The sequence below is a fragment of the Lipotes vexillifer genome, unplaced genomic scaffold (assembly GCF_000442215.2).
Source record: "Lipotes vexillifer unplaced genomic scaffold, Lipotes_vexillifer_v1.1 scaffold302, whole genome shotgun sequence".
NCBI classification, from domain to species: domain Eukaryota; kingdom Metazoa; phylum Chordata; class Mammalia; order Artiodactyla; family Lipotidae; genus Lipotes; species Lipotes vexillifer.
This window is the reverse complement of record NW_006798913.1, coordinates 1247017-1266160: the sequence shown is the minus strand read 5'-3', so window position 1 is coordinate 1266160 and position 19144 is coordinate 1247017. Positions and strand designations below refer to the sequence as shown.

General features: G+C 37.7%; 1 protein-coding gene across 1 annotated transcript in view; it reads left to right on the top strand.

Annotated features, from left to right (window-relative positions):
- The window catches only part of PRIM2 (DNA primase subunit 2), a 272677-nt gene that overhangs the window by 47209 nt on the left and 206324 nt on the right, over nucleotides 1–19144 (top strand). Inside the window, exons 5-6 of the mRNA XM_007471183.1 lie at nucleotides 10796–10891; nucleotides 12469–12606. Of these exons, the coding sequence (XP_007471245.1) occupies nucleotides 10796–10891; nucleotides 12469–12606 (234 nt within the window). The remainder of the gene's footprint in view (nucleotides 1–10795; nucleotides 10892–12468; nucleotides 12607–19144) is intronic.

Here is a 19144-nt window from a genome sequence, read left to right as displayed (position 1 = left end):
AGTGCAGCAGGTAGGGAATGTGTAATCCCCCCTCAGTGAGGGACTCTGCACAGGGTGAACAGCAGGGCAGTCTACACAGACAGCCTCCGACACCTGTTCAGTGTGGGGACGTTTGCCGCTCCAGACCTCGCTCTTAATCCTCTTTCAGGATTGCTGGCAGAGGGAGCCTGCTCTTCCCATTCTTGGTCTGATGAAGAATACCAAAAAGAAAAAGATGCACACAACCCAGATCCTTAATTCTTTTACTAAGGAGCATGTAAAACAACATGATTATAAAATAAGGAAGTATAACTTTACCAAAACTGTTAGAGCTCTGTGTGATTTTTGCTTGAAAAAAGATTATACCATTACTGCATATACCATTTGAAACATTCAGGTACTTACTATTTGGTGGTTGGGTGTGGAAAATAGAGGTTGAGGTAGGGGAATTGTGAGTAGTGGTGGAAAGAGAACTTCAAGGCTCAAATGTTCAGGGTCTTTGCTGATTGAAAATTAACCAGACTGAAGATGGAGCATCTCTGGAATAATAATGTAAGTCATTCTGGAAATGTGATTCCATTTAGAGCAGTTTGTTATATACTTCTTTTCAGGAAGATGTTAATTTGGGAAGCATAATATGCCTTGATTGTAAGGTGCTGTAGCGATAACCTAGCTAACTTTATTAGTTATTTTGTATACCCCCTAAAGACCAGTCATATGTTAGTTTAACTAATAAAATGACAAATTCATAGAAACCAGTTTAGTTTCAGGAAACATTTCACTTTATTTACTTAATTGTAATATAGTTGACTTACAACATCATTTTAGTTTCAGGTGTACAACATAATGATTTAATGTTTTTATACATTACAAAGTGATCACCACTATGTGTCTTCTTACCATCTGTCACCGTGCACAGTTATTACAGTACTATTGACTGTATTCCCTATGCTGTACATTATATCCCTGTTACTTACTTATTTTATAACTAGAAGTTTGTACCTCTTAATCACCTTCACCTATTTGCCCTTCCCCCTGTCCCCCTCCCCTCTGGCAAAAACTAGCTTGTTTTCTGCATCTGTGAGTCTGCTTCTGTTCTTTGTTTGTTCTTTTGTTTGGGTTTTTAGATTCCACATATAGGTAAATCATGGTATTTGTTTTTCTCTGTCTTGACTTATTTCACTTAGCATAATACACTGTAGGTCAGTCCATGTTGTCACAAGTATCAAGATGTCATTCATGGCTGAATAATATTTCATTGTGTATATATATGCCACATCTTCTTTATCCATTTGTCTATCAGTAGAGACTTAGATTGCTTCCGTATCTTGGCTATTGTAAATAATGCTTCAGTGAACATAGGGGTGCATATATCTTTTTGAATTAATGTTTTTGTTTTCTTTCCAGGAGTGGAATTGCTGTATTGCATGGTAGTTTTATTTTTAATTTTTTGAGGCATCTCCATACTGTTTTCCACAGTGGCTGCACCAATTTATAATTTAATACACCAACAGTGTATTAGGGTTCCCTTTTCTCCACACCCTCCCCCAAATTATTATGTTTTCGATAATAGCCATTCTGACAGGTGTGAAGTGATAGCTCATTGTGGTTTTGATTTGCCTTTCCCTGGTGAGTAGTGATGTTCAGCATCTGTTCACGTGCCTGTTGGCCATCTGTTTGTCTTCTTTGGAAAAAGTGTGTGTTCATCTCCTCTGCCCAGTTTTTAATCAGATTGTTTGTTTTTGATATTAAGTTATATAAGTTGTTCATATATTTTGGATATTAATCCCATATCAGTTATCATTTGCAAATATTTTCTCCCATTCAGTAGGTGGCCATTTTGTTGATAGTTTTCTTCATTCTGCAAAAGCTTTTTAGTTTGATGTAGTCCTATCTGTTTATTTTTGCTTTTGTTTTTCTTGACTGTGGTGACAGATCCAAAAAAAAAAAAATTGCTGAGACTGATGTCAGACAGCATACTACCTATGTTCTCTTCTATGAGTTTTATGCTTTCAGGTCTTACGTTTAAGTATTTAACCCATTTTGAGTTTATTTTTGTATATGGTGTTAGAAAATGGCCATTTCACTCTTTTGCATGTAGCTGTTCAGTTTTCCCAACACCATTTATCGAAGAGACTGTTTTTCCCTATTGTAAATTCTTGGCTCCTTTGTGGTAAATTAGTTGACCAAAAAAGTATGGGTTTATTTCTGGACTCTTAATTCTGTTCCACTGATCTATGTGTTTGTTTCTACGGCAGTACCATACTATTTTGATTACTGTAGCTTTGTAGTATAGTTGGAAATCAGGAGCATGATATTTCCAAGTTTGTTTTTCTTTCTCAAGATTGCTTTGAGTATTTGGGGTCTTTTGTGGTTTCATACAAATTTTAGGCTATTCTAGTTAGAACTGTTCTAGTTCTGTGAAGAATGCCATGGGTATTTTGATAGGGATTGCATGGACTGTAGATTTTTGGGGGTAGTGTGGGCATTTTAACAATATTTATTCTTTCATTCTATGAGCATGGTATATATTTCCAATTATTTGTATTGTCTTCTTTTTCTTTCATCACTGTCTTATAGTTTTCAGTGTACAGGTTTTTAGCCTCCTTGGTTAAATTTATTTCTAGGTATCTTATTTATTTTGATGCATTTGTAAATGGGATTTACTTAATTTCTCTTTCTGAGAGTTATTAGTGTACAGAAATGCAACAGATTTCTGTAATTTAATTTTATATTCTGCAACTTTACTGCATGAATTTATTAGTTCTAATAGTTTTTTTGGTGGAGTCTTAAGTTTTTCTACATGTAGTATGTCATCTGCAAATAGTAACAGTTTTACTTCTTCCCTCCAATTTGGATGCCTTTGATTTCTTTTTCTTGTCTGATTGCTGTGGCTAGGATTCTAGTACTATGTTGAATAAAAGTGGTGAGGATGGGCATCCATGTCTTTTCAACTTTTCACCATCGAGCGTAGTGTTAGCTGTGGGTTTGTTGTATGTACTCTTTATTATGTTGAGATATGTTTTTTCTATACACACTTTGTGAGGAGTTTTTTTTTATCATAAATGGATGTTGGATTTTGTCAAATGCTTTTTCTGCATCTATAGAGATGATCATGTGATTCTTTTTCCTTGTTTTATTATTGTGGTTTAGCACATTGATTTGCAGATATTGAACCATCCTTGCATACTGAGACTAAATCTCAGTCATGGTATATAATCCTTTTAATGTATTGTTGAATTTGTTTTGCTAATATTTTGTTGAAGATTTTTTGCATTCTGTGTTCATCAGAGACAGTGGCTTGTTATTTTCTATTTTTGTAGTGTCTTTGTCTTGTTTTGTATCAGGGTGATATTGGACTTGTAGAATAAGTTTGGCAACATTTCTTCCTCTTCAATTTTTTGGAATAGTTTGAGAAGGATAACTCTTCTTTAAATATTTGATACAGTTCCTTTGTGAAGCCATCTGATCCTGGACTTTTGTTTGCTGGATTTTTTTTTTTTTTATTACTGATTCAGTTTCATTACTGGTCATTGGTCTGTTGAGATTTTCTATTTCTTCCTGATTCAGTTTTGGAAGATTGTGTGTTTCTAGGAATTTATCCATTATTACTAGGTTGTCCAATTTGTGGGCATGTAATTGTTTGTAGTAGTCTTTTATGGATGTGTTTCTGTGGTATTGGTTGTAAATTCTCTTTCATTTGTGATTTTATTTATTCGGGCCCTCTCTCTTTTTTTTTTTCTTTCCCTTGATGAGTCTGGCTACAGGTTTGTCTCTTTTCTTTATGTTTTCAAAGAACCAGCTTTTGGTTTCATTGATCTTTTCTATTTTTTTTAGTCTCTATTTCATTTATATCCACTCTGGTCTTTTAATTTCCTTCCTTCTACTAATTTTAGGTTTTGTTGCCTCTTCTTTTTCTAGTTCCTTTAGGTGTAAAGTTAGATTGTTTATTTTAGTTACTTTTGTTTCTTTCTTTTTTTTTTTTTTTTTGCAGTATGCGGGCCTCTCACTGTTGTGGCCTCTCCCATTGTGGAGCACAGCCTCCGGATATGCAGGCTCAGCGGCCATGGCTCACGGGCCCAGCCGTTCCGCGGCATGTGGGATCCTCCCAGACTGGGGCACGAACCCACATCCCCTGTATCGGCAGGCAGACTCTCAACCACTGCGCCACCAGGGAAGCCCTGTTTTTGTTTCTTTGAGGTTGGCCTGTATCGCTATGAGCTTTTTTCTTAGAATTGCTTTTGCTGCATCCCATAGTTTTTGGATCATTGGGTTTCCATTTTCGTATGTCTCTAGGTATTTTTAAATTTCCTTTTTGATTTATTTGTTCACTGATTGGTTGTTTAGTAGCATGTTGTTCAGCCTCCACATGTTTTTGTTTTTCCAATTTTCTTCTTGTAATTGATTTCAAGTTTCAAACTGTTGTGATCAGAAGAGGTGCTTGATATGATTTCAGTCTTCTTTAATTTATTGAGACTTGTTTTGTGGCCTAGCATGTGATCTGTCCTGGAGAATGCCACATGTGCACTTGAAAGGAATGTGACTTCTGCTGCTTTTGGTGGAATGTTCTACACATTGGGTGGAATGTTCTACACACACACACACACACACACACACACACACACACACACATCTATTAAGTCCATCTGGTCTAGTGTGTTCATTAAGGTCAGTGTTTACTTATTGATTTTCTCTCTATCCATTAATGTAAGTGGGATATTAAAGTCCCCTACTATTATTGTATTACTGTCAGTTTCTCCTTTTATGCTTGTTAATGTTTGCTTTATATATTTATATGCTCCTATGTTGGGTGCATAAAGATTTACAAACATTATATCCTTTTGTTAGATTGACCTCTTTATCATTATGTAATGTCCTTCTTTATCTTTTGTTACAGTCTTTGTTTTAAAAAATCTTTTATCTTATACAACTGTTTCTCTCCCAGCTTTCTTTTCATTTTTTTCATGGAATATCTTTTTTCATTTCTTCACTTTCAGCCTGTGTGTGTCTTTAGAGCTGAAGTGAGTGTCTTGTAGGCAGGCTATAAATGGGTCTTATTTTTTTTCCATTCAGCTACCTTGTATCTTTTTATTTGTGAGTTTAGTCCATTTACATTTAAAGTAATTTCTGATAGCTATGTACTTATTGCCATTTTGCTATTGTTTTCTGGTTGTTTTTGTAGTTCTTTTCTATTCCTTTCTTCTCTTGTTCTCTTCCCTTGCGGTTTGATGATTTTCTTTAGTGCTATGTTTGGATTCCTTTATCTTTATTTTTTGTGTATCTCTTGTAGGGTTTTGGTTTTTGGTTACCATGAGGTTCATATATGTATGTGTGTGTGTGTATGTATGTATATGTATGTATATGTTTGTTTTAACCTGATGTTTGCTTAAGTTTGAATGCATTCTAAAAGCATTACTTTTTTACTCCTCCCATCTACATTTAATGTTTTTGGTGTCGTATTTTACATCTTTTTACTTTGTGTGTCTCTTAATTGCATATTGTAATTATAGTTGATTTTATGACTTTTTTCTTTTAATGTTCATACTAGCTTTTTAAATGGATGATCCACTGTCTTTACTATGTACTTGCCTTTAGCTGTGAGGTTTTTTTCTTTCATATATTTTCTTATTTCTAGTTATAGCCTTTTCTGCTTAAAGACCCTTTAACATTTGTAAGGCTGGTTTAGTGGTGATGAACTCTTAGTTTTTGCTTGTCTGGGAAACTCTTTAACTCTCCTTTGATTCTGAACAGTAGCCTTCCTGGCTGTTCTTGGTTGTAAGTTTTTTTCTTTCATTACTTTAAATGCAGCATGCCACTCCCCTGTGGGCTGCAAAGTTTCTGCTGAAAAGTCAGCTGATAGCCTTTTGGGGGTTCCTTTGTACGTGACTCACTGTTTTTCTCTTGCTGCCTTAAAATTTCTCTCCCTATCTTTAACTTTTCCCATTTTAATTATGATATGTCTTGGTGTGGATCTCTTGGGTTCATCTTGTTTGGGATTTTATGCTTCCTGGACCTGCATGTGTGTTTTCTTCCCCAGTCTGGGGAAGTTGTCAGCCATAATTTTATTGAATAGGTTTTCTGCCCCTTTCTCCTTCTGGGCCCATAATGTGAATGTTAGTGCACTTGATGTTGTCCTAGAGTTCCCTTAAATTATTCCCATTTTAAAAAATTCGTTTTTCTTTTTTCTGTTCTGATTGGTTGAGTTTCACTATTCTCTCTTCCTTGTTGCTTATGTGGTCTTATGTATCATCTAAAATGCTGTGTATTTCCTCTAATGTATTTTTCATTTCAGTTGTTGTATTCTTTAGCTCTGATTGGTTCTTTCTTATATATTCTAACTCTTTGTGAAGTTCTCATTGTGTTCCTCCATTCTTCTCCTGAGTTCTGCGAGCATCTTTGTGACCATGCTTTGAACTCTTTATCAGGTAAATTACTTATCTCCATTTCATTAGGGTTTTCCTCTGGAATTTTATTTTGTTCTTTTGTTTGGAACAAATTTCTCTGTCTCATTTTGTTTGACTTTCTGTGTTTGTTTCTGTGAATTAGGTGAAACGTTATGTCTCTTGGTTTTGGAGGTGTGATCTTGTATAGGAGTATCCCCAGTGTAGACTGTATGTGCTGGTCGGCTTTGGCAGGCTAGGTGGAGTTGTAGTGGGGATGGGCTGGGGCTTTTCCAGGACATGTTGGGGCTGCTGCCTTGGTGGGATGATTGGTGCTGGAGTGGACCTGGGGTTTGCTGGGGTGGCCTTGGCAAGCTATCTAGAGCACCAGGCTCTTTTTAAACTGCAGCCTCTGTGCTGGGACTCCCAGTGAGTGAGTTTGTACGTGAGCCCTTTAAGAGTGAAATTTCAATTTCCTTCAGCTCTCCTGTGCATAAGCCCTGCTGGTTTTCAAAGCTAGTTAAGTGGGCTCATCTACCCAGTGCCAGTCCCTGGGTCTGGTGTGCCCAATATGGGGCTCAAACCCTTCGATCCTGAGGGAGGGCCTCTGAGTTTGTGATATCTCCTCCTGCTTGTGGCTTGCTGCTCTGGGGATGTGGGTCTTGACTAGATAGTGTCTCTGCCCCTTCTACCCTATTCAGTGTGTTTTTTTCTTTATATCCTTAATTGTACAAGAACTCTTCTGCTAGTCTTCAGGTCATTCTCAGAGAGAGTTGTTGTATATATAGGTATAGTTTTGGTGTGTTTGTAGGAGGAGGTGAGCTCAGGATCTTCCAGCTTTGCCATCTTATCATGATCATGTGGATCAAAAATGTTTCACTGTGTTCCTGGAAAACAAGCTAATCAAAATGTACATTACTGATAGTAATAATAAATATTTACCATTTATTAAAGGCATGCTATATGTTAGGCCTATTCTAGACACTTTACATACTTTCTTTTACTTAATTCTGACAAAGAAGTTCATGAAACAGGTATTATTTTCTTCCTTTTACCAATGGAGAAACTGAGGTATGAAGAGGTTAATTCACTTTTTTAAGATTTGAATATAGGTTTCTGCAGTTACAAAAACTATATACTTTCTACGCAGTTCCTCTGCTTTTATAATTGTTCCACTGTAGCTGTTTTTAGCTCTTACATGAGATCCTTTGTTAGTAGAAGCAGGAAGCTATTTAATTTTGTCTTGCTCTTTTGGAGAATGAGTTTTTTCTAGGCATCCAGTAGTTAACCTCATTAGGGGAGCCTGAGAAAGTGAAATATGCTCATATTTTTCCCAGTAGTTTTTATACCAGAAGCAGAAGAGAATACTCAAGATTATTTTAGAAATTTGAAATAATGAAGTTAATAGAAGTTTATACTAATTAATAAAGTTTCAGACAGTCATCCAACGTTTTTCAGTGACAATTCTCTTATTTTGTTTATTATTAAATAGCTAAATGAAGGTTTAGATGTGAGTGGCAAATGGATGAACTTTTTAATTCACCAAGGAAAAACAGTATTTACTGAAAGGCTATCATGTAGGAAATGACATTCATTTCAGCTAGAATGTGCATTATTTGGAATGCACCCAGTTACTTTGGGTGAACAGTTTAGAAACACATTGAATCCCTTAGAATTTTATTCATTATTTCTAATCTAAGTAAAGTCTAGATAATTTTTCTTCTATTTTTTGGGGGGGGTGGGGGAAGATTTCAGTGAAAGACAGTCTTACCACATTCTTTAATAATCTACTCTAGTTTTCATTCAAGACCTTGAATTTTGTTTAAATTGAGCCTTGACTCTATACCTAAGGCAGAAGAGTGTTTGGAACATTAAGTCTCTTGTAAGTAAAGTATTCTGTTGTATGACAGTTGAGCTGAAGTGTGCTTCCCCTGCTTACCTGACACTTACTTAATGAGCAGTTAATTGCTTATAAACACCTGTGGTATTGTTAATACAAATATTTGAGTTGAGTTTAGGGAAAGAGAGGTACTATATTCCCCTATATTCGTGGGGAAGTCTTAGTGGTTCTTATATATTGCTGTGGGATTTGTTCAGTTAAAACCCCAGATATTATCATGGCAAACATCTGTATGTTCAAAGTTATCTAATTCTTTGTTGCTATAATAAGTGATTGTAAAAGGAACGTGGTGGGTTAACACATTTGGCCTCGACTTCAGTATTGCCAGATCCAGTCAAAACCTTTTGGGCAAAAAACGATCCATGCAATCACCTATGATTATCCCCATTAATGGTGGGGAGAACAGGCATGTGTATTTAATTTTTATTTAATTTCAAATAAGTAAGTGTTCACTGCACAAATTTGAAATAGTTTTTATATTTAAATTGGAAATCACTTAATAAAGATAGTGAAAGATCATCAGGAGGATGTACAGATATTTTGTTCCCTTTCACCATGTCTCCCTGGTCAGTTTCTCACTTTATCAGTTGCTGTTTGAGAATTACAGCTTGGCTCTAAAACATACCTGCCTCTTCTCAAATAGTCTTTGCATTTTGTATCTGGTGGTATATTTGAGCTTCAAAGGATTTGTCCTATGGAATGTGAAGTAAAAGGTAAATAGTCAATTAAGTAGAGAAGTTACTATCAACAGGTATATGTAAACAAAGCCAATACTAAAGGAGAATAATCTGGTGTTAGCTCTTAGAGAAATATTTGCTATTGCTAAAACTCAATTTAAACACTCTAGAATGAGTGTTGATTATATATAATGTGTGCTGTGACACCCTTGAAAATTTTTGCCTATTGAGACTTCTCATGACATCTAGTTATATTACATTTTAGTTTTTGTATTTTTATCCTGTCCATTACCAAAAAGGAATTGAGGTGGTAGTTTTCAGTTGATGACTCTCTTGCACTGATTTTTTTTTTTTTTTTTTGCGATATGTGGGCCTCTCACTGTCGTGGCCTTTCCCGTTGCCGGACGCGCAAGCTCAGCGCCCATGGCTCACGGGCCCAGCTGCTCCGCGGCATGTGGGATCCTCCCGGACCGGGGCACGAACCCGTATCCCCTGCATTGGCAGGCGGACTCTCAACCACTGCGCCACCAGGGAGGCCCTGCACTGATTTTTGATGATACATGTTTGTTCCGTGCTCTCAAATACAGTAATAATGAAAATGTTTGAAATACTTTGAGAATTACGAAAATGTGACAGAGACACGAAGTGAGCAAATACTGTTGGAAAAATGGTGCCAATAGACTTCCTCAACACAGGGTTGCCACAAATTTGTTTAAAAAAAAAAAGTAATATCTGGGAAGCACAATAAAGCCAAGTGCAATAAGACAAGATATGATCATATTTATTGGCCCTTCAAATTTTCTCAGTTGTAAAGTGTGTGTTCATATCTTTTGATCGTTTTTCTATTGGGTTGACTGTCTTTTTCTGTCTTGGCTTTCCTTGGCACTTTGTGTGCCCCTATACATTCTAGAAGCAACACAGACACATAAGCTATTGTGATTTTGCTTGAGAGTATATTGATTCTGCATGTTAATTTGAGGAGAATTGGTACATTTATAGTATTACATCATCTGGTGCATGTTTATGGATGTCTCTGGGTTATTTAGGTTTTCTCCAGTTTCCTTCAGTAAGGTTTTACATGTTTGTTTGTTTTTTTTCCTAGAGGCCTTGAACATCTTTTGTTAGATTTATTCCTAAATACTGATAGTTTTAATCCCATTATGATTTATTCCTAAATACTGATAGTTTTAATCCCATTATGAATGGTAGTTTAAAAAAAATCCATTATTAAACTGGGCTGCTGGCAGATAGAAATACAGTTGGTTTTTCTGTATATGACATTGTAGCCAGAAACCTTGCTTAATTAGGTCAGTAGGTCTAATAATTTATCTGTGGATTTTTCTGGATTTTCTAAGGATTCTAATCACATAATATATAAATAATGACAATTTTGTTTCTTTTTTCCAATCCTCATACTTTTCTTTTGATTTTACCAATCTGGTTCCCACTGATGGAGTCTTATTTCCTTGTGTGTGTGTTTTCTCTGTGTGCTAGAGATTGTATTTGGGGAGTTATTTGAAGAAATATACAATTCTCCAGAAAGGTTTTCATTTTCTCCTTTCATGAGTCTGTGGGTGCAGCTAGTCCAGGATATTGTTTCTCTGCTACTGTTCTTTCGATATGTGTCCTCAGAAATTGGCAGAGTAGAAATTTGAAAGTATATTGAATTTAAATTTTCTTCTATATTTTGGCTTCATTAATGATAGTAATGACTTAATAATCATATAAGGAATGATTTCAGATACCAGGGTTTTAAAAGTTTTTAAAGTATAGAATCTTCACTAGAACAGGAAAATGCTTTATTGAAACTGAATGCAGAGTTTTAATTTTTAAATGATATAAAATATGTTTCCTTTTAGATAAGTGATGAAGAGAAGACTCTCCGAGAACAGGATATTATGGCTTCATCACATAGTTTAGGTGGGGTTCAGTTGGAGCTGGAATCAGTTTATAAGGTAGGTACGCTTTTAAAGTACTTCCTAGGTTTTGTTAAATGTATCACATTGAGCTTCTATCCGTGTTTTATTGATGCATTTGTGTAGCCTCTTGTGGGCGCAGCCTCTCCCCCTTCTGTTCGGATGTTGTCTTCACCCCCCGGATGTGCTGCTCCCCGACCCGGCCTGCGCTGCACCGACCCCTGGCGCTGCTCGGGTGCCGACCCACTGCGGGCCTTGCTCTCCTCACTGTGCTCAGCCTCGGGCTGCGCTGGGGCTGGGAAGCCCTGCAACGCTCCTCTCCCCCGGCCCCTTGTTCCCTACGCCGCCTCCACGAGGGAGCCTCTCATCCCTCCCGGGTGCCCTAGGGTCCCGGCCATCTTCCCCCTGCCCGGGTCTGGCCCCTGCCCCCTCACCGCCATCCACGCACCCTCAGCACAGACTCCTGCCTGTGTGAGCCAGGTGCAGGGCCGCGGGGCTGAGGACCTCCCGAAGCAGGGAAGGGGCGGCTACCTGCCGCCCATGCCTGGTGTCTGATGTGGGTCCTGCCACCACGGGCACTCCATCCCCACCTCCCCCGCTCCACCCCTGCCCCAGTCTGGCCAGCGTCCTCCTGCAGGGCGTGTTTGTCCATGTGAGTCCGTCTTGCTTCTTCAGCCAAGTGGTGAACTGCTTCAGGGCAAGGACTGTGTGCTGGATGTAGAAATCTGTAAATTAATTAGAAACTTTCTGTAAAAACACATCATCTGTTTATTGTGTGGTGTCATTGAATACATGGAAGAATTATGGGCATATAGATTTAACTCTTCCATAAAACTTGGGTGAATAGGGTATTTGGGGAATCTTTTTTTTTTAACCTAGTTTTTTACCTTATTTTTAAGAAGTAGAGAAGAGTAAGGATGAGTTTTGCAATTTATTAATACCATTACCATAATCTCATCTCTTAAAATTTTACCATAGTTCATAGGACTTTAAAAAGTGTAAGTAGAATAGTATTTATTAGGTTTTTTAAAAAAATTTACTGGCAAGTACTTATTTTAAAGATAAAACTGGACATTTATTATTATTTCCATTTCTTAGTGTTGAGATTAGCTTTTCCAATATATTTCTCTGGAGAAAGAGTGGAAACATAGATGAAGAAATTTGGAATTACTTTACTTACTAGTAATTTTTAGCACTGAACATATTGTATACACATTGGATTCCACTTGATGCAGAACAAAATGTGGACTATGTCATGTGAGGGGAATGCAGTGTACCCAGAGGGCTTGAGCTGGGAATTTGAAATCCTTGTGATTATAATTTGTAAATTGATGAGTTAAGAATGAAAATAAAGCATTTTAACTTGGCTTATTATTTTTTGAAAGATCTACTCTAAAACAAACACATTTTTGGCTTGCCACTCCTTCCTAATGCTGTTGTTTACTTACAAGGAGTATAAATTGATCTTCTTCCTTTTTTTTTTTCTTTTGATCTGCTGGGACAAATGACTTTCTCAGAGGAGGGATTTTGTTTAGCCTTTGTACTTACGAAGACGTAGGAGAATTTCGTAATGACAGGTACTGACTTATTTTCCCTGTTTTTCACACTGAATTCAGATCCCTTTTGCTGATGCTCTGGATTTGTTCCGAGGAAGGAAAGTCTATTTGGAAAATGGCTTTGCTTATGTACCACTCAAGGACATTGTGGCTATCATCCTTAATGAATTTAGAACCAAACTGTCTAAGGCTTTGGCTGTAAGTATTTTACTTTGTTTCCATATTTCCATGTTCACTTTATTTCTATATGTTCATGTTTTCAGTTACATACTCTGGATAGTTTTGTTCTGTACTTCTTAAAAAATAATTTAATTTTTATAATAATATTCAGATTGCTTATGATGCTGTACTGTTATTTGTAGAACTCCTAGGTTTTAATTTTTTAAAATTTATTTTATTGAAGTATAGTTGACTTACAAGGTTGCGTTAATTTCTGCTGTACAGCAAAGTGACTCAGTTATGCATATATATATTCTTTTCCATTATGGTTTATCACAGGGTATTGAATATAGTCCCTGTGCTATACAGTAGGACCTTGTTGTTTATCCATTCTATAATAGTTTGTGTCTGCTAACCCCAAACTCCCAATCCATCCCTCCCCCTTGGCAACCACAAGTCCATTCTCTATATCTGTGAGTCTGTTTCTGTTTCATAGATAAGCTCATTTGTGTCATATTTTAGATTGCACATATAAGTGCTGTCATGTGGTATTTATCTTTCTCTTTCTGACTTCACTTAGTGCGATAATCTCTAGCAACCATCCATGTTGCTGCAAATGGCATTATTTCATTCCATTCCATTTTATATGTGTACCATATCTTCTTTATCCACTCATCTGTTGATGAACATTTAGGTTGTTTCCACGTCTTGGCTATTTTAGTAATGATGCTATGAGCATAGGGGTGCATGTGTCTTTTTGAATTATGGTTTTTCTGGGTATATGCATAGGAGTGGGATTGCTGGATCATAAGGCAACTCTATTTTTAGTTTTTTAAGGAACCTCCAATACTGTTTTCCATAGTGGCTGTACCAGCTTAAATTCTCACCAACAGTGTAGGAGGGTTCACTTTTCTCCACACCCTCTCTAGCATTTGTTGTTTGTAGACTTTTTAATGCCATTCTGACTGTTGTGAGGTGATACCTCACTGTAGTTTTGATTTGCATTTTCCTAATAATAAGTGATGATGAGCATCCTTTTATGTGCTTATTGGCCATCTGTATGTCTTCTTTGGAGAAATGTCTATTTAGATCTTCTGCCCATTTTTTGATTGGGTTGTTTGTTTTTTTGTCATTGAGTTATATGAGCTGTTTGTGTATTTTGGAAATTAAGCCCTTGTCGGTCACATCATTTGCAAATATTTTCTCCCAGTCCATAGGCTATCTTTTCGTTTTATTGATGGTTTCCTTTGCTGTGCAAGGGTGTTTTTCTTTCTTTTGCTTGTAAGGTTGATTAGGTCCCATTTGTTTATTTTTCCTTTTATTTCTATTGACTTGGGAAAATGACCTAATAAAACATTGGTATAATTTATGTATGAGAATGTTTTGCCTGTGTTCTCTTCTAGGAGTTTTATTGTGTCATGTCTTATATTTATGTCTTTAAGTAGGTTTTTTTTTTAATTTATTTTTTTGGCTGTATTGGGTCTTCATTGCTGCACACGGGCTTTCTCTAGTTGTGACGAGTGAGGGCTACTCTTCATTGTGTGCAGGCTTTCTCATTGTGGTGGCTTCTCATTGCAGAGCATGGGCTCTAGGCACGTGGGCTTCAGTAGTTGCAGCACACGGGCTCAGTAGTTGTGGCACGTGGGCCCTAGAACACGTGGGCTTCAGTAGTTGTGGTGCGTGGGCTTGGTAGTTGTGGTGCACGAGCTCTAGGGCATGTGGGCTTCAGTAGTTGCGCAGTAGTTGTGGCTCGTGGGCTCCAGAGCGCAGGCTTTGTGGCACACGGGCTTAGTTGCTCTGCAGCATGTGGGATCTTCCCAGACCAGGGATCAAACCTGTGTCCCCTGCATTGGCAGGTGGATTCTTAATCACTGCGCCACCAGGAAAGTCCCTTTAAGTAGGTTTTTATTTGTTACTACTCATGGTTAATTTTGTCATTTTTTCTTTCTCCTAGTAATACTATTGGTGAGATGATTAATTTTGTGAACAGCCTTTGTTTCTTAAAGGTGTGTCTTTTTTTCCTTGGAGATGGATGTCATATGTGACCCTTAACAATTAGTGTGGCCTGTGGTAGATATAACCCCTAGATTTGTGTTCTAAATTGTTACTTTGTGTCAGTAGAGGGCAATGTAGAAGAAAGTCTTTATGTTTAATTAGGAAGAGCAGTACTAGGTTAGTGCTACAATAAACAGCCCGCTGCTGGGTGAAATTGGAAATAGCTGAGTTAAATAAATGACATAATCATTGCTTTTTAAGAGATTTGTTTAAAAACAGACACTTAAGTGATAACATCTTAAAAATACATTTTTCAGTGTTGTTTGTTAATCTGAGTGTAGTTTTCTTTTGTACTTTTTTGGGACACTATTTTGGGTACTTAGTGTTTAGTACATAACTTCAAAGTTATGTGCTATGGCTCTTTTTAAGCTGTACCGATTACCATATAAGCAAAGGCCAACCTTTCCTTTTGAGTTAAAACTTATAATTTTTTCTGGTATTGTTTTTATTCTGAAAACAATAACTTTTACTCAGTCCTACTTGTATTGGTGCCAAAAGCCTCATTTTCTAAAATACTGGGTTGGCCAAAAAGTGCTTGGCTTTCTTCTGGGTAGGTCAGGGCCGAGTCTGGTTGAGAGGTTGTCCATAGCGCCCTTTGCCTCGCCGTGAAGGAGAGTGGATGGAGGGGGTTGCCTGGGAAGCTGTCCTGACAGCTTTGGAGTCTGAAGCTCTGGGAGGAAGGCAAGGTGTTGCTTTTAGGCTGTGGCAAAGGGGAAATTAAACCCATTGTGATGGTTTCTTGGTTACTGTCCTTTCCAGTGAGGAAGGTTTTGACCTTGAAGTATGTAATTGAAAGAATTTGAAAATATCCTTGTAGGATGAGAAGAATTGCCCTAAAGATTTAGAAAAAGGTATTCTAATTTGTGATAGAGGAAGAAATAAATGGTGCTGGGGGAAGTCTAAGTTGATAGAAGAATTTTACCCCAGGTGACATCTGCAAGCTTGTTGTTAGTCTTTGATCATGTGATTTATATTATAAGATAACAAATCTGGCTTTTGAGCATGCTTTAGCACTAGTAAAAAATGGGCATTATGTTCTCATTTGATAAGAGCTCTTTTCTCACCCTGCTGATCCGTGAGACTCAGCTGTGGCACCGCTTCCTCCAGGAAGCCCCCCTGAGCCCCAGGATTGTACTGAGTGTGTCTCCTTTGTGCCCCCACAGCATTCTGCACACTACCAAACTGCAGTGAGATTACTCCAGTTAGTGTTTTTCTTCTCAACTACAATGTATGCTTTTTGAGAGTAAGGGCTTGGTCTTAAACTTTTCTCTCTACGTAACATAGGGTCAGTGCTCAATAACATTTTGTTGGACTGATAGATACTGAATAATGAAGATGACTCTTACTGTCCGCACATAGTTTACTGCTTGTGTATGATCTCATTTGATCCTCACCACAAGTCTCTGAGATGGATGAGGATGACCGTCTGCATCATACAGGCTAGGAAAGTGCTGCTCAGAGAGGCCAGGTAGTTTGTCCATTGTCTTGTTGGCCAGTAATTGCTGCAGCCATAACTGGATCTCAGGTTTTCTAATTGTGATTCTTAGGATCTTTTGATGAAAACTGTGCCTTTGTGAGTAGTTGTATTATCAAGGGATTTAGATCTTCAAACTCAGGAAATATTGAAAGGTAAGTGTATTAGGGTCCAGTTACAGAGCAGGCAAAAAGGGTGAATTTGGAGTTGAGATGCAATAAATTAGTTAGGGAAAAGAATGAGGGAAAGATATATTTCTTTGCTTCACATAACAATTTTAGAACCTTTAGCCAGTTCTCTCAGTTAATTTTTTTTTTCTTTTTAAATAACTTTTTATATGTTCACCCACGTATTGTTTTCAGTACTAGGGATATAATACTTAATAGGATAGATTAAATTTTTTCTCTTAATAAAACTTATACCAGTTACCAAAGAAATAAACAATAACAATATTATATGTGACATGAAGGAGCCAGCAGAGCAAAAGTAGAGGAAAGTACATTCTAGGCAGGAGCAGTCACTGATGCCAAGGCCCCAAGGAGAGAAGGGTGGCATTTTTGCACAATGCTGGAGTGTAGTGAGCTAGCAGGGAGCTGTACAGAATGAGACGGCAGCGATGCAGGACTTTGAATAAACCAGGGTAGAGAGATTGATTTTTTAGCCTAATGTAGTGGAAAACCATTGGATGGTTTTGGAAAAGGGAGTGATATAATCTGATTTATATTTAGAATAGGTTACTGTGGCTGAAAACCACTTTGGAGGGTATAGAAAGAATGGCAGTAGGAAGACTAGTTCAGAAGTTTACCACTTTAATCTAGATGGTGGCTGGAAAGAGGCTGGTTGTGGTGGTGATGATTCAGAGAACTCTCTGGATTTCAGTTACTTTCTTGAAGTGCTGTTGACAGACTAGGTGTGAGAGAAAAAGGAAATCAGGATAAAAAAAATAAAGATAGCTTATACTTAACGAACATTTAATATTTGCCAGGTGCTGTTCTAAATGCTTCACATGAGCTTCACATTTCATCTTCACAGTAATCCTGTTAGGTGGGTACCATTTTCACTCTCTGAGGCGTACAGTCTGCACAGCTAAGTGAGGAGCCAGGGCAGGGTTTGCATCCGTGCAGCCTGGCTTCAGTCTGTACTCCTGACCACTGTGTTGCACTGCCCAGATTCTTGGCCAGAGTAACTGATTAGAGGGTGATGTTTTTTACCACGATGTGGAAGACTGTGTGAGAAGTCCACAGGCTAAAACCAGGAGTTCTGCTCTGATCATGTTAAGCAGGAGGTTCTTGTCAGTCATCCAGATGGTGATGGCAAATGTGAAGTTGGGTTTAAGTCTGGATTTCTGGGGAGGATAAAGTGAAGCCCTGAGACGTAGGGGGTCACACGGCTGAGCTTGGGTTTTCACACACTTCCACTCTGTGTCACTGGTGGAGCATGCTTGCTTTGTTTTTAGAAAATGGGCAGCTTCTTAATTTGTAGCTGAATATCTTTAAGGCAGATTCTCTTTTTTCTCACATTATGTGACTAATTTCACTTTCTGTGGGTGAGATTCATCATTAGAAGGTGCTGGTAAAACTTTAGAAAACAGACTTTCGGAAAATATATTTTTTCTAATTTAGAGATAGAAGGACTTTCGAGAAGCTCCTTGGGAAATAACTGACAGCAAGTAAGCAGCTTTCTTGGAGTCACAGAGGAAAGTAAGGATTTTCTTTTTTTGAAAAGGATTTTCTTTTTCACATGTTTAGAATAGTAGTTGGATCTGTGACTCACCAAGTATTTGTTGCTTTGGAAAAATATTCTTTGTAGGCACTTGATCAAGTAATTTTTTATTTCTACAGAGCTTACAGTCCTCTTAAATCTTTTATCCTCTTTTTAAAGGCAGTGTTCAGTTTAGTTCCTTAAGCTGTGCTTAAATATAATTAATTTTCTTGAATAGTTACTTACTTTGTAATCATCTAAGAATTTTCCTTGTCTTATTTGTGTCTAGTTGATTTCCTTTGGTTTTGGATTGATTAATATGTCTTTTCCAATATTACTTCCTGGTTATTTAATGTTATTTTTTAATTTAATTTTTTTTTTTGCGGTATGCGGGTCTCTCACTGCTGTGGCCTCTCCCGCTGCGGAGCACAGGCTCCGGACGTGCAGGCTCAGCGGCCATGGCTCACGGGCCCAGCCGCTCCACGGCATGCGGGATCCCCCCAGATCGGGGCACGAACCCGCGTCCCCTGCATCGACAGGCGGACTCCCAACCACTGCGCCACCAGGGAAGCCCTTAATGTTATTTTAAAGTGATTGCAGTGGACCAGTCAGTGTAGCTGCTAATCCTTCACCTCTGCCTTTATTCTCAGGCACCAGCCCATTCATTCTCCCCTGGTACTGAGCTCTAGGAAACAAAGCAGTGCAGTTAAAAGCCATGAAACTATCGATAACAGAAAAAGCATTCATTTTTGGGGAAAAAATAAACATCCTCTTTTTACTTTGAGACATGCTTGTTGACTGAGGATGCTAAATTGAATGTTGCTCTTTAGATTGTAGAGGACCTAGTAACCAAAGTGAGTATTTCAAGGTAGGGTGTGGGGTCAGGCAGGCCCACTGGATCCCACAGACAAACAAGTCATTACAAGTGAGTCTTGGCATCTTTCTCCATATGTATTGTATTGGGTTGGCCAAAAAGTTCGTTCGGGGTTTCCATACTATCTTACGGGAAAATCCAAACGAACTTTTTGGCCCACCCAGTATTTTAGAAAATGAGGCTTTTAGCACCATCACAAAATAGGATTGAGTAAAAGTTATTGTTTTAGTGGAATATTCTAGGTTTTTGATAGGCTAGCTTAGATTCGTTGGAAAAAAATCAGTTATATATATATATTACATATATGGTGCTTAAAAAATTCCAAAGTGCTATATATTTTTCAGGTGTTCATTTGAAGGGGCTAGTTCATGTAAAGAATAGAATTTTAAGGGGTTTGGATTTTTCCCTGTTGTGCGTAGTACAGTTTTGCACTTTGTGTTTATGGAAATTATTGGTGGCAAGAATTTTAATGA